Source organism: Mauremys mutica, chromosome 2 (genome assembly GCF_020497125.1).
Source record: "Mauremys mutica isolate MM-2020 ecotype Southern chromosome 2, ASM2049712v1, whole genome shotgun sequence".
Taxonomy (NCBI): domain Eukaryota; kingdom Metazoa; phylum Chordata; order Testudines; family Geoemydidae; genus Mauremys; species Mauremys mutica.
In genome coordinates this window covers 9,438,763-9,452,489 of record NC_059073.1, presented here as the reverse complement: position 1 = coordinate 9,452,489, position 13,727 = coordinate 9,438,763, and the positions used below count along the sequence as shown (strand labels likewise).

The following is a 13,727-nucleotide window of genomic DNA, read 5'->3' as shown; positions in this document are numbered from 1 at the left end:
GATGCTGGCAGTTAGGGAACATGATGGGTAATTCAGCAGATAAAGCACACCCTGTCTGGGCATAGGCACTGCTATTTGTCCCGTCTATGTCTTACCAAATCCTTCCCCTGCCTCAACTGCATTTTCTGCCTCTGCCTGTGCATGTGACTTACCCACTGTCCCTAACCTGGACTGAAAAATTCCTCGCAGCGCTCACTGCTCAACAGCGCTGATCTCCCTGCAGCCCCAGGGAGCTGCATCAGAGTGAAATGATGCTGCCTTGAAGGCAAAGCCTGTTCACAGGCAACTCTGACTGATGGCTCCCTGTCGGTACTAGTTCCTCCCTTGTCTCTTCCACTTTACTGCGTCTCAGAACACAATCCCTCATGTGCCTGCGTCTCGGAAGTCAAGTCACCACAGGCAGTTCTGGTTTCTGACAGGCGTCCATCAGGTGGAGAGTATTCCACTGAGGAGATCACGAGGCACGGGTCACAATATGACAGCTCTTTTAGCTGCCGTGTTGTCCGGTGAACCCCCTCAGAAGGGGCAGCAAACAGCAAAGGAGCGAGAGACGCTTGCCCGGCACAAACATGAAACCTTAAAGGTCGATTTTCTTCAGAATGGCCACTGTACTTCTCTGGCAGCTAAAGAGCTGCCGGTTGAATCTGAGACCTCCTACGTCAAGGGGGTGATAGAAAGACTGTTGCATAAGGGAAAATGAAATGAAAATAAATAGCTCCAGGGAAGGGTTGTGCTATTGGCGCATAGCAGGCACTGAACGTTGATTGAGCTTGGAAGGGATTGGCTCCTCTGCAAGAGGTCACAGGTTCAAAGGTGGGTTCAGTCAGTAATGGTGGGAAGATGTTACCACCTGATGTCTGTTCGGAGGCTTCTCTGAAATGAGTCAGCTAGGGGGAGGGGTACATTAACTAGGTAAAAGGGGTTAGACCAAGTATTGAACAGACCTGGAGACTGAACTCGCCTTTTGCCCCTAGAGCTGGTGTTTCCTCAGCATATTTGGAAATCGATGAATGACCCTGGCTGGTTCCAGAGGAGGCGAAGAACCGAATGCTCAATTTAGCAAATACGTGTCTACATCCACATTGCACTGTGGAGCAGACTCTGCTGAGTCGTCATGACAACGCAGAGACCCTGTTGATCATAAAAATAGTTGCAGTTTTCTCCAGCCTGCAGTTAGTTCCCAGTGGTTTTCCCTTATCAGCTTCCCTATGTTGTAAACCTGGCTTGCTGGCCTCTGCCACCTGATGTTCATTCCTGCTGTGTGACCAGTCTGCACTCTCATGACAGCGGATGTTATTTTCTGCGCTGCTTTGATATCAGTCAGAGGATCTTTCATCTTTTGACCACTGCCACTATTATAGACAGCACGAGGACCATGGCTGAGATGGCCTAAGTTGCCTAAGGGATATGGATGCCCAGTTCCCGTATATTTGAATGAGAAATAGGATCTTGGCCTAAAGCTTCAGTTCTAAATCCAGAGTCTGCTCTCCCCTGAGCACCAGGGGGGAATCACTGGTAATAGCTTCTCTAAAATCCTCCAACCGCTAGAGGGCAACATGCACTGGATCTGGTCTCAGCCCACCTAGCAGAGGTGAGAGGTGCAGGCACACACTATTTACCATGCCATTTTAACACAGGACTTTAGTTCCCATCTCCCCATTAAAAAACAAACAAACAACCAACCTACCAAACAAACCCAACAACTCTTATATGGCAGCACACATCTTAGTGTCCTATTCCTTCCCCTGTTCTCGCTGCATATTCAGGGACAGCTCAGATGGAGAGTTTTCCCTGGCTGTTTAACAGTATTCTCTTCCTACGCAGATCTATGGGTTGGCTGGGGATAGTCCCCTCTACAGGTAGCTCCTTGTGCAACTGCTTGATCACTAAACTGTGCAATCAACCTATGATCGATCTAAGATGCAATTACTTTGATATCGAAGTACCAGGCAAAATTGTGACAGAGTATATAAAGGAAACAAAACAAAACGGTCCTTATTGCTCTCCTTTCTCCTGTGCATAGGCAGGTGTGAATTTTAAGTCTAGGAGTGTTTGGGGAGTCAGGTTCAGTCGTTGTAGGTTAGAGACATTGTCCCAGGGTCATGCCTTATGTCACTAAACACAGCCAGTCTTTGGCAAGGAAACCTCTAGCAGCTGGAGTCCTGCCATTGGGAATGATCCATGCTGTATGCATGACAGTCTAAGCCAGGGTCCCACTGGAGGGCCGTGGGAGGGAGCAGCAGTCTCTGATGGAGGTTCAGAGACCAGTACTCCTCCGTATGAAGACTCTCAACAGAGAACTGTACATAGGAAAGAGCCAGAACGTCCCCTCCAACAACAGCTCATGGTGGCCCCAATTTTCAGACATTGGCACCGCTGTGGGACATCTAAATATTCTGTGTGCGGGCACTCAAAGGGGTACGTACTATATGGGTCCGAGAGAGGCGTTTCCCTGCCTAAATTCTGATGTCTGCTTCCCAGCTGGGATTTAGACATGCTCTTGGTGTACCCAGATTTGAGGAATGGGCTCCCCGATTTTTGTAACAGCTGTGCTCAGATAGTGGTATTGCATCCTGTTTCACAGCTTTGTGAAAACGTTCCCTTTCTTAGCCTGGGGAGTCTGGACCGGCCTCGCTGTACTCAGCCCAGGAGTCGTGGTGCAGGCAAGGACTCTCTGGACTCCCTCTCTTTGCTTAATGATTTCCAGTCATGTTGACTCCCAGAGCTGAACACAATATTCCAGGAACCAGATCCCCCCGAGTCCTTGAAGTGAAGGGGAGTTTTGAAGGAGTAAGGATCTCAGGGTTTGCCTCTGGGCGCAGACACTCCAGAGCTTGCATAGAGCAGATCTATTACCTCTTTGCTCCATCACATGATGGCTCTGCATGTGCCGCGCCAAATCACATTGGCCTCGTTGGTGGACCCATCAGGCCAGATCCTCCAGCGGACATAAATGGAGCACTGCTGAATTACACCACCTGAAGGTATGGCCTGGCATGTCTCATTTGCTGGCCATGTTAGGCTAACTGCCGGTGCTGGGAAACTCTAAATGTTTGCTGTGGTTTTCCCGGCCAGACCGGTGGGTAGAATAAGTAACCTTGAGGAAGGAGGGTAGGTTGGTAGGTCACTATCAGAGCCCTCCCGTTATGGTTTTGCCCTCCCGTTGTGGTCAGGACTATTCTCCTCCATGGCCATCAGCTGCGTTTTCCCAAACCGGATCTTATATTGTCATTTCCTGTCTATGTTTCTATCTCCTTGGATCATTTCTCTGCCCTCACATTGTTCACTACTCCACGGTACTCCAGCATGAGCAGAGAATGCCTCTGGCTCTCTCTGTGTGGGATAAGCCTGGCTTGGACCCTGGCCCTTGGAGAGGCCCAGGGTGAGCTCATTGCTATCTGTGCCATTAAATATTTGACCTCTCTTCACTGGGTTTGCAGATGGGGCCGAATGCTAAGGAGCTGTTCAGGCTTGTGGAGGATTTCATTGATGTCATTGGATTCCGCATGAAAGATTTCCGGGATTCCTACCAAGTGACGGACAATCTAGGTGAGTCGGTTTGGATTCCGCTCCCCTCCCCTGCTCCACAGGCAGATTCAAACCGTGCTGTCACTCCTTGCAGTTTTCATGAGCTGGCTGTGAGCCTGGGGAGGGGAAAAGGCTGGCCAGGGGCTGGGAGGGAGCAGAGGGAGCCACGCAGCAACTTGTTCTCATGTCAGAGACACATGATGCAGACGCAGCCCAGGTCCTTGGGATCAGGCTCCCCGGTGTTACTGTTAGTGGGAAATGTGCTAACTTGGAAGGCTCCTGGGGTAATGGGAGGTGAAGTGAAGCGGTGCTGTCCTTAGCTGTCAGCAGAGCTGGCGCTTCTCTGAGGCCGAGGGAGGCTGGAGCAGGCAGGTCAGCTCTCCCGGAAAGAATCAGCCACTGTAAAGGATGGGACTCCAGGCCAGTGGAGCGATACCAGTAACAGAAGCAGTTTTCTGGCAGTGCCTAGAGACCTCAGCTGAGGTTGGTCCTGGTGCTAGCCCTGGTACATACACATGGGAAGAGGCAGTCTCTGCCCTCATCAGTTTACAAGCTCAGTAGATGGGACGGGCAAAGATTGGGGGAAAGGAAGGGTTGTTCTCCTCACAGAGCGATGGAATGACTCGCCCGGGGTCCCAGAGGAGCCTGGCAGAGCTGGGGATGGAACGGGGCTCTCCTAAGTTGCAGCCCCCTCATTCAAACCCAAGACCACCCTTCTTCTCTCTGCTCTCTCCAGAGTTTATCAAAGGGATGGTACAAGCGTCTCAGGCTGAGTGCTGCATTCATGCTCCCCAGAAGGCAAATACATTTGCTGTGTGTCCCATCCCGTTGTGACGGAACGCATGGTGCAGGGTATAAAACATCATTGGTCAGGCTAACGGCTCCATTCACATCAGCACAAGCCCGGTGCCATCTCTAGGGTCACACGGCTGGGAGCAAGGGCAGCATTTGGGTTAAGGTGTCTTGAGTTTAATCCGAGGTGGAGGAGGCTGAGGAAGTATGGAGGGACAGAAGGATGCTTGGGAGTCCTGCTCAGTGAACAGAAGCTCCAGCTCCACCTGCCTAGTGCTATCACCTTGCTTTATGTACAGACGTTAGCTGAACAAATACCTTCTGCCAGGCCAGAGATCTCAGCTCTCCTGGACAGGATCTGGCTAATCCAGAGGCTCCTGGTCTTCCTCTGCTTTCATCCACACTCTTGGCCACCAAGATCACAAAGCCCCATATGCTCACAGCTCATCCCTTCTCAATCCCCAGTTGCCTCAGCTCATGGTAGGCAGGGAGAGACATTTCCCAGGGCCATGCCTGATCTCACAGGCACCGTCCCACCAGCTAAAGAGAGGTTTGCCCCAAGGTTCTCCATTAGCCAAATGAGCAAGGAGGGGCTTTCTCTGAGACAGTTCATGCACGGCCTTGACCTCTCTCCCGGCTAAAGGAACGCCATCTGTCTGGTCTGAGCTCCCCCTTGCACCGTACATACAACATGGAGGGCTGCATTTTCAAAGAGCGGAAAATCCAAAATTTTGGGTGCTCATTGTCTCTGAATGGTCAGGGACTGAATTTCTACTCATAGTTGCACCAATGCGAATGAAGTCTGGATTTGCGCTGGTGTAAATGAAGTCAATAGAGTTACTCTGGGTTTACACCAGTGTACATGAGAGCAAATACTGACTCTTGCCAAGCGCCTGTCCTGCTAGTGCACCTACGGGTTTTTCAGTGGTGGGAGTGTGAATGTTGAGCTGGCCATTTGGGCTTTGCTTTACTCACTGTTTCTATTTCCCCTCAAGTCCTCAGCATCCACAAACTTCCTGCCAATGCAGCCACTGACATCAGCTTCCCCATGAAAGGCTGGAGGGGCATGGTGGACTGGGCCAGGACCTCCGAGGACAAGGTCACCATCTCCAAGAGCATCCTCTCTACGGGGCTAGCAGGTAAGGCAGCGCCGCTGCAGCATCGCTGTATTTCACCGTTAAGGGGGTGTCGATCATTTACGCTCTGTCTGCAAGCTCTGCTCTCAGCTAGCGAGGATCTGTCCAAGAGGAGCTGCCCTGAACGCAACACTGACCCTTAAAGATGAGGCGTAGTTTAGAACCAGTTCTGAGCTCCCCTGCAAGTTCAGGAGATTAGTTCACATCCCGGATTTGGGCGCAGATCAATTACTAGACACAACAGCTTCTTGCTTAGAAAACAGCTGGAGGCAGAGCCAAACCCCAGAGCAGCAATGCACCAGAGACACATTGCAGACAGTATTAACCTACTCACTCCACTTAGTCTGAGAGGAACCTGATGCGCTGGGTTCCAGGCAGGTCTTCAGCTGAGTGGGACGTCCCCTCCCAGTGCGGGCTGGACCCTGAACTGGTTCCTTTTAGCCCTCGGTGGGGGGGTTGTGTGTTTTTTTCTCTCTGGTCCGCGGCATCATTTCGATGCCGTTAGCCAGCGCGCACAAAGACGCTTCTCTGGGAGCGAACATCTTGGCATTTGGAACGGTTTGGGAGCAGTGTTACCAGTTTAATGATTTGTATTTTTCATGAAAATAGGCTCCTCGTGCCGAGTGGCAACGGAGGGAGTTTTGCGGAGGCAGGGAGGGCGGGAAAAGAAAAGGTTGCCATTCATCGTGCGGCGGATATGAAATGTTCCGGGTTATTAGCTTGGCTGGCTCTGGCGGCCGGGCAGGCAGGCAGTACTTGGCCGCCGGATGGGCAGTGGCCGTGTAGCTGGAGTGATGTCTGTGCCTCTTGTGTGTAATCCTCTGTAACCACACATCAGCTGCAGGAAAGGGGGCATTAATCACTCGGGGGTCATTTGCTCCGCGGCAGTCTATTATCAGGCCCAAACAGCATGGGGAGAGAGAGGCGAAGCAAACCGAGCAAATCCAGCCTTCGCTTGAGCATAAGCCAAGCCATCCTGAATCTCAGATCTTAAAAGAAAACTGCAGGGCTCAGGGCTCAGATCCTAGAGCACTCAGCCAGGGTCTGATTCTGTAGCTACTCTGTGGACCATCCGTTAGCTGCAGTAGGTCTTCTGAGGTTGGGATCAGCTGCAAACACATGATCCTGTAGGGTACTGAGTGTAGACGCCGCTTACTGAAGTCAGCCTCGGTTCTCAGTAAGCTCACGGGGCTCCTCTTTGCGTGGGAGGTGTTCGGTTCTTTGCAGGCCTGGGCCCTAAATATTTAAGAGTAGTACTTCAAAAAGAGGAGCCTAAATTGTGCCTGCAATGAGGACTAGCCGTCACCTTGTCCCTTTCTCTGTAGCTGTGCCCCGTGCGGGTTGGCTTCATCAGCGAGAGCAGGCAGTTTGCGCTTTCTTCATCAGACCACACCGTCCTCTGCTGAGGCAAAGGCAGGAGACTGTCCGAGTTGTTGACATGATCCCTTGGCTTCCCAGTGCACCTTTCACCCAAAGATCTCCAAGCACAGCCATTCCTGAAGCTGCAGAGTCTGTCCCATTGGGTACATCAGCATTAGAACCACCATTCTGCTGATGGGGACACTGAAGTGCAGCACAGTTAAGTGACTGCCCCAAGGTCAAGCAGAGAGTCAGTAGCAGAGCAAAGACTAAATCCAGGACTGCAGCTCAGGCTAGGAAGAGATCACTGCCTGGTAAACTGCATTACGTCCTTTACAACAAGCACAATAAATGGTTAGATACCCCAAATTAGGACTTACATTATTATTCTTTTCCATCCCATCCGGAGCTGCATTTCCTGGGTGTTATCCTGTACCATCATATTAGCAAAAGATGGTCCTTTTCGATATCTTACTTGTGTGGGAGACGCGTTTTAATTCTTTTTAACGCCCGTCTCTTCTTTGCAAATGCATATGGCAGGGAGAATACCGGGGCACAGTTTGTCTTTGTAGCAGGGGTGGCCAAACTGGCTCGTGAGCTGCATGTGGCTCTTTTACAGTTGAAGTGTGGCTTGTGGATCCTCCTGTGTCCCCATCCCCCGCCTACCAGACTGGGGGGAGAGCTCAGGGCTTTTGCCCTGCGGTGGGGTGGTGGGACTTCCCAGGGGCTGAAGCCCCGAACCGTGGCAGGCGCGCCCCGGCTCTCGAACTTCTGAAGATTGTCGTATGCGGCTCGGAGGGTCAGTAAGTGTGGCCGCCCCTGCTTTCTAGAACAACCACTTTGCAGCTCGCTGGAATAAAGACCCGGTATTCAGCGGGTGGGAATTAGCGGTTGGCTTCAAAGGAGCGATGCTGATTTAGTTGGGGTTGGTCCTGCTTTGAGCAGGGGGTGGGACTAGATGACCTCCTGAGGTCCCTTCCAACCCTGATATTCTATGACTCTATGATTTACACTGCTGAGGAGCTGACCATAAGGTTTTAAACCTGGCCATGTGAAAATGGGCATCCATCATGCCTGCAAGCCGCAGCTAGAGCCGGGCATGCAGTTTTCATAGAAGTATAGGACTGGAAGGGACCTCAGGAGGTCGTCTAGTCCAGTCCCCTGCCTTCGCAGCAGGACCAAGTACTGTCCCAGACAGATTTTTGCCCCGGATCCCTAAGTGGACCCCTCAAGGATTGAACTCCCAACCCTGGGTTTAGCAACGCTCAAAAATCTTCGCAGCTCCATGTGCAGGGGGTGTAGGTGTGCAGCTTCCAGTGTCTGGGCTACTGAAGAATGGATAATCAAAATAAAATACTGTGCCAGGCCAGGTAACCTGTTGGTGTAATTTCATAGAATCATGGGAGATTAGGGTTGGAAGAGACCTCAGGAGGTATCTAGTCCAACCCCCTGCTCAAAGCAGGACCAACCCTACCCAAATCATCCCAACTAGGCCAGGCCTTAAAAACCTCTAAGGAAGGAGATTCCACCACCTCTCTAGGTAACCCATTCCAGTGTTTCACCACCCTCCTTGTGAAATAGTTTTTCCTAATGTCCAACCTAGCCCTCCCCCACTGCAACTTGAGACCATTGCTCCTTGTTCTGTCATCTTTGCACATAAATAAGACGGAGCAGTTACGTCGCTAAAGTCTTGATAAAGACCCAAGAAATTCAGACCCGAGTCTCATTTACACGACAGCCTCTTTGCATGCCCAAAAGGGTGTAAATGAGAATGAGGCCCAGGGGGTTAACGTTTTCTGCTCACCTGTGATATCATGCGAGTGTGAGAGCCTGGGGTGTGTGTGTGTGGGGGGGTCCTACCACAAAGGAGGAGAGGGGGATCTTGTCTGTGTAGGGATCTGAAGGACCAGGCCAAAGGCCAAATAAATGTTTGTACCCATTAAGGTTCTGCTCAGATGTAGCATCTGGTTTTCAGGGGGGTTGTTGCTTTTCCCAGCTGGGTTGTGCGAGAGAGGCGGCTGGGGGGGGGGCGGGAGGGGAGTGACATGCCCAGAGGTCACACAAAGGAGTTGGAGGCTCATCTGGGATTAGAACTGAAGGGCCTGCGGCCTCTCGCCCCGGCTGTGCAGTGTCAGCGAGCATTAGGGTCCATCATGCCAGCGTGAGGGAGCCAGCCCAGTGGAGCCGGGCCCCGCTATGCAGCGTTCGTGGCTCATCCTCTGGAGAGAGAAGAGAACGGCCTGATGTCAAGTGCAGAGTCATGCGGGGATGGAGGAGGGTCTGGGTCAGGCTGGGGCTTGGCAGCCTGTGGGTGAAAATCTCCCACCCTCAGCTGCTGGAGTCATCCTGGTACAGCTCGGCTCCCTGACGGCTCGTCATCGGCTCGGCTTCGGAACTGATCTGCAAGGCAGCCAGGTGTGGGCTAGCGACCTTCTCCTCCGAGCCGCTCTGCGGATTGGCTCGCGGAGCCCGGCTAGAGATGCCCGGAGGCGAACGAACCGCTGGGTCCACCCAGCCGCTGCCAGGGCGGCTGCTGCTTCCGATTAGACTCCCAGCACGTGCCTCCTGTCCTGGCCTTGTCAGAGGAATTAGCTGGAGTTCTGAACAGGAAACCTCCAGTCCGGCTCAGTCCAGTTAAAGCTCAAGGCCTGTGCACGGGCCTCGGGCCTGTGTGATCATAGAGGGTCCGAGCCGGCGAGGTGCTGAGCACTGCTTGTGGGGTGCTGAGGGCAGCGGAGCCTCGGCCATGACTTTGAAAGCCAGGCTAGGCCATAGGGAGCCCCTATGTGGTGAGAGTAGGTGCTGCAGCTTGTGGGAGGGAGGCAGGCTAGGCACCCACTGCGGCAGCCCTGCTGAAACTAATCAATGGCACCTGGGCCTTGCCTGGGCCCTCAGCACAGGGGGGAAATTTCAGCCTGTGGGGAGGTGAAGAGCTGAGGAGACGTGTTTGACCTTGCCTGAGTGCAGCAGCCTCCACAAAGACCCCCATTCCTGTTGTGTTCATTACTCCCATGCCCTGTCTCCCGTCTACCCCCACTGAATGTGTTCCCACTGAAGTCTAATGCCGCAGGACGGGCCCCACGTAAACTGCCCTCAGACCATGACGATGCTTTCACCGTCCCTGATCATCACAGTGCTGTTGTCTTTCTCTCCCTTCTCTTTGCCGCTCTGTAGAGACAGACGACTCGTCCGTCTTCGTGGTGGGCACCGTGCTGTACCGGAACCTGGGGAGCATCCTCTCGCTCCAGAGGTAAGGACACCCTTATCTTTCCGGAGCCCCTCGGCACTCGGAGAGCCCCAAACCGCCTCCTTGACTGGAAATTAAAGGGGCCAGGCAAGACCTGAGCAGCCAGTGGAGCTACTTGCATAAGAGGGAGAGGATTTGGTTCTGCAGGGATAACTTTTGGGCCACTAATAACTGGTGCTGCACGTGAAGTTGGCTCAGTCCAAGCTCATGCTTCAGGGCATAAGCTGATCACTTTCCGGGTGGTCAGGAAGATTTTTTCCATTTTTATGCAGCATTGCACATCATGTGGCCAGCTGCGCCAGGGGAGGGCTTTCCCTTCTGCTCACTGAAGCACAAAGTAGTAGCTACTTCCTGAGGTATTATGCTCCTACAAAGAGACATAGAGTCAGGTGAGATCCCTGCCCTCTCAGCGAACATCTCCTCTGGTGCTGAGATCATGATGGGCTGCCAGGTTCCTTGGGATCGTTATTCCTTGGGATCTGTTCTGGATGAGAAATGAAACAGCCGTGGTCTCCGTCCAGAGAGATACAAGCAGTGGGGACACAACACCTGTGTGACATGGACACTGTCCCTGGCGCCAGCGCTGGGCATCATGCAGCACCTGTCACAGGTGGAAAGAGCTGGCGAATGAACCCTCAAAACCCACTCATCAAATGAATTCTCAAATCTTTGCCTTGCTGCCCAGACTCAGGACAGCTGCAGGGGAGGCCAAAGAGTTAATAGCCCCCTCTCTCCCTGGCACGCTTCCTATTTCCTCCCCGCCAGGAGGTGCTGAGTGCTCCCGCCTCCCTGGATCTCAGCGGGCGCTAAGGGCACTCAGCACTGGGCAGGATTGAGGCATATGATGGCAGAGCAGAACTGTGGCATCGAAATCTCCTCCCCACAGTGGATTTTTACCCAATCGCTCCCTGCTGGGAGGCATTTCAGGTTGCCGTGTTCCTGACAGATCTGGGGCTGCGTGCTCGGGAGAGGAGCTGCCTGCCACACGGTGCCATTCGAGAGCACTACTGCTCAAGACGGGCTCCGAGAGCGGAGCAGAGTGGCACGGATGGCTGCACATGTCTGCAGCGTTCCAGGCCTCTGCAAAGTGCCTCAGGGCGCTGAAGCTTTTGTGCTCAGCAATAGCTTTTCTGTTCCTTTCTCTCTCTCTTTTTTTTTCTGAGGCTGGTACTGAGGCAGTAAATTAAGCATCCTAAGGCACCTTCTAAATCTGTTCTGGACTGATTAGCATGAGCCCATTTACCATAAACGCCAGGGCATCTCTCCTCGTGGATAATCATTGAAATACCTACAGATTTAGCGCTGGCAGTGGCGGGTGGCTAGTGAATTAGAATTAGTGAGCAAAGGGGCTGTATTCTGTAATATCTTCCATTACAGCACTGGGAATGAGACTGGAAGGGCTGAGTGGTGAATAGGCTTTGCTAACCGGCTTCCGCAGGAGTTTCTGCCAGGGCATTCTCCCCTGGGTCCTGATTTATGGCATTGCTTAATTAAGGCCAGTTTTCTTTAAACAATGCACAGCCCTGAATCTCCTGTGACTGTACGGAAGAAATGCTGGATCAGAGGAAAAGTCCATCATTCCTCTGTCCAACAGGGATGTTGCAAGGAGATGGGAGTAGCCCCAATAATGTACTTAATTGTGCAATACCGTACTATAGGGTAACTGTCTTCCTGACCTCAACTGGTGATCAGTCTATTTCCTGGGAGCAGGAGGAATAAGGATCAGATTTTGTTTTCAGTAACACTGGTTTAAATCCAGAGTCACTCCATTTAAACAAAAGGAGTCACTACAGATTTACCCTAGTAAATAACAACGGCTAGTCTTATTCATGTATGGGTCTCCTCCCTCTTGACTTGCCTTGATTATCTCCTGCAGCAGTGAGTTCCACAGGCTAATCACGCATAGCATTAAAGACATTTATTTTTAACTATTTTAAATTTCTTCTTCGATCCCGCAACTCTTGAATAGTTGTGGCCTCAGAGCTGGGGTTTATAGAAGATCCACCCTGAGAGAGGAGTGACATTCCAAATAGAGGCCCTTGGTACGAAAGCCGCAGTCTGGAGTTGAAGGGGGTGGCAGGACAGAGGGAGTCAAAGGGTTAAAAGTCTGACACCCCCCTCTTCCCCCCACCCGGTCACTTCAGAGTAGAAGTTAGCTGCCCAAAGCCTTTCCCAATAGTTATTGGGTAAATAGAAAATAAGACCCCGATGAAAAGAAAATGATTTCAAACATGCCTGGGATAAGTGAGAATCAGAATAGGGAAGGAGTGTTCCCTAGTGGTCAGTGCAGTGATGACTGGGAGTGTCCTGGGATCTATTCCCATCCCTGCCACCAGGGGCAACCAAATGTGACTGTCTGCAGGTAGGTGCCTATGTATCACCTGAGCACCACAGGTGGGACATGAGGACCACGAATCACCTCTGATTTTACGTGCCCAACTCAGGACACCCTAAAGGGGCCTGATTTTCAGAAAGTGCTGAGCACCCATCCTCCGAGAATCCGGCCCCTTTATGGCATCTCCAGCGGGGACCCCCGAATCACTAGCCACTCGTGAAAATGTCAATCTAGGCACCTAACATTAGACACCCCAGGCTGAAAGCTTGGACCTCTGACTTCTCATCCAGTCCAATAAAAGCTATTGCCTCACCTCCCTTGTCTCTCTAATTTTCCATCTATCTGAGGACAGCACCCGTTACCCACGGCGTGGTGAGGGTTAACGGATTCAGCGAAGGGCTTTGAGATCCGGGAATAGCAGGTGTTACTGAAGTACCAGGAGAGGGGAAAATGCAGCCACCCGAGTCCGTGCCAGGGAGTTGGTTGGTTAGAGGGTCCCTTGTTATCCATTCGTGCTGCAGGGCCAGTGCTCTGCGGCACGCGGCTCTCGTTCCAGAAGAGCTGGCAGGGGCTCCAGAACAGCAGCGGGGTGGGGTCTGTCAGCAGGAAGTGCATTGGATGCTGACTGCACAGATTGGACCGATTCCACTCCTAGCGTACTGCTATAGTCGTAGCTGGCCTTGTTCCAGGTAGCCCAGTGGGACTCTCTCTGTGTAACCGTCTCCGTCCGCTCTCAAGTGCCGGTTTCCTTCTCTCCCCAGGAACGCCACGGTGCTGAACTCCAAAGTCATCTCGGTGACTGTGAAGCCGTCTCCCCGCACTCTGCTCACGCCCCTGGAGATCGAGTTCTCCCACCTGTACAATGTAAGTCCCCTGCCCTCGGCATCAGGAGTTACGCTCTTGGTTTGGGTGTCGGCGATAGCGCGACGCCGAGCAGGTCTCTCCGGGGGGATGGGCTGTGAACATCACCGCCAGACCCTTTCACGTCTCCTAGCCCAGGCTCGCAGTCACGGGTCTGACACAGGTTGGCGTTGGTGTCCTGCTGTCACTCCCTCCTCAGTGATTGTCCTTGGGAACCTGGACTGTACAGTGAAGCTCACTACAGGGAACCCACTTCCCTAACCCAGAAGGCAGGCGGTGTAACAGGGACCAGGACTCGGGAGACAGTGGGTCTTGCCCCAGGATTTGACTCTGATTCACCCTGGGACATGGCAAGTCACAGCCTCTCTGGGCTGCGGTTTCCCTGCTCATAAGATGAGGCTAATGATATTGACCATCTCAGGGCAGAGGCTTTATTCATGAATGTTTGCAAAGTGCTTTGCAGTTCTCA

The 13,727-nt window shown here is 52.5% G+C and overlaps 1 protein-coding gene across 1 annotated transcript in view; it reads left to right on the top strand.

Moving 5' to 3' along the window:
• Window positions 1–13,727, top strand: part of ADGRB1 (adhesion G protein-coupled receptor B1) — a 378,168-nt gene that overhangs the window by 216,677 nt on the left and 147,764 nt on the right. Inside the window, exons 13-16 of the mRNA XM_045007331.1 lie at window positions 3,441–3,549; window positions 5,316–5,459; window positions 9,990–10,065; window positions 13,159–13,261. Of these exons, the coding sequence (XP_044863266.1) occupies window positions 3,441–3,549; window positions 5,316–5,459; window positions 9,990–10,065; window positions 13,159–13,261 (432 nt within the window). The remainder of the gene's footprint in view (window positions 1–3,440; window positions 3,550–5,315; window positions 5,460–9,989; window positions 10,066–13,158; window positions 13,262–13,727) is intronic.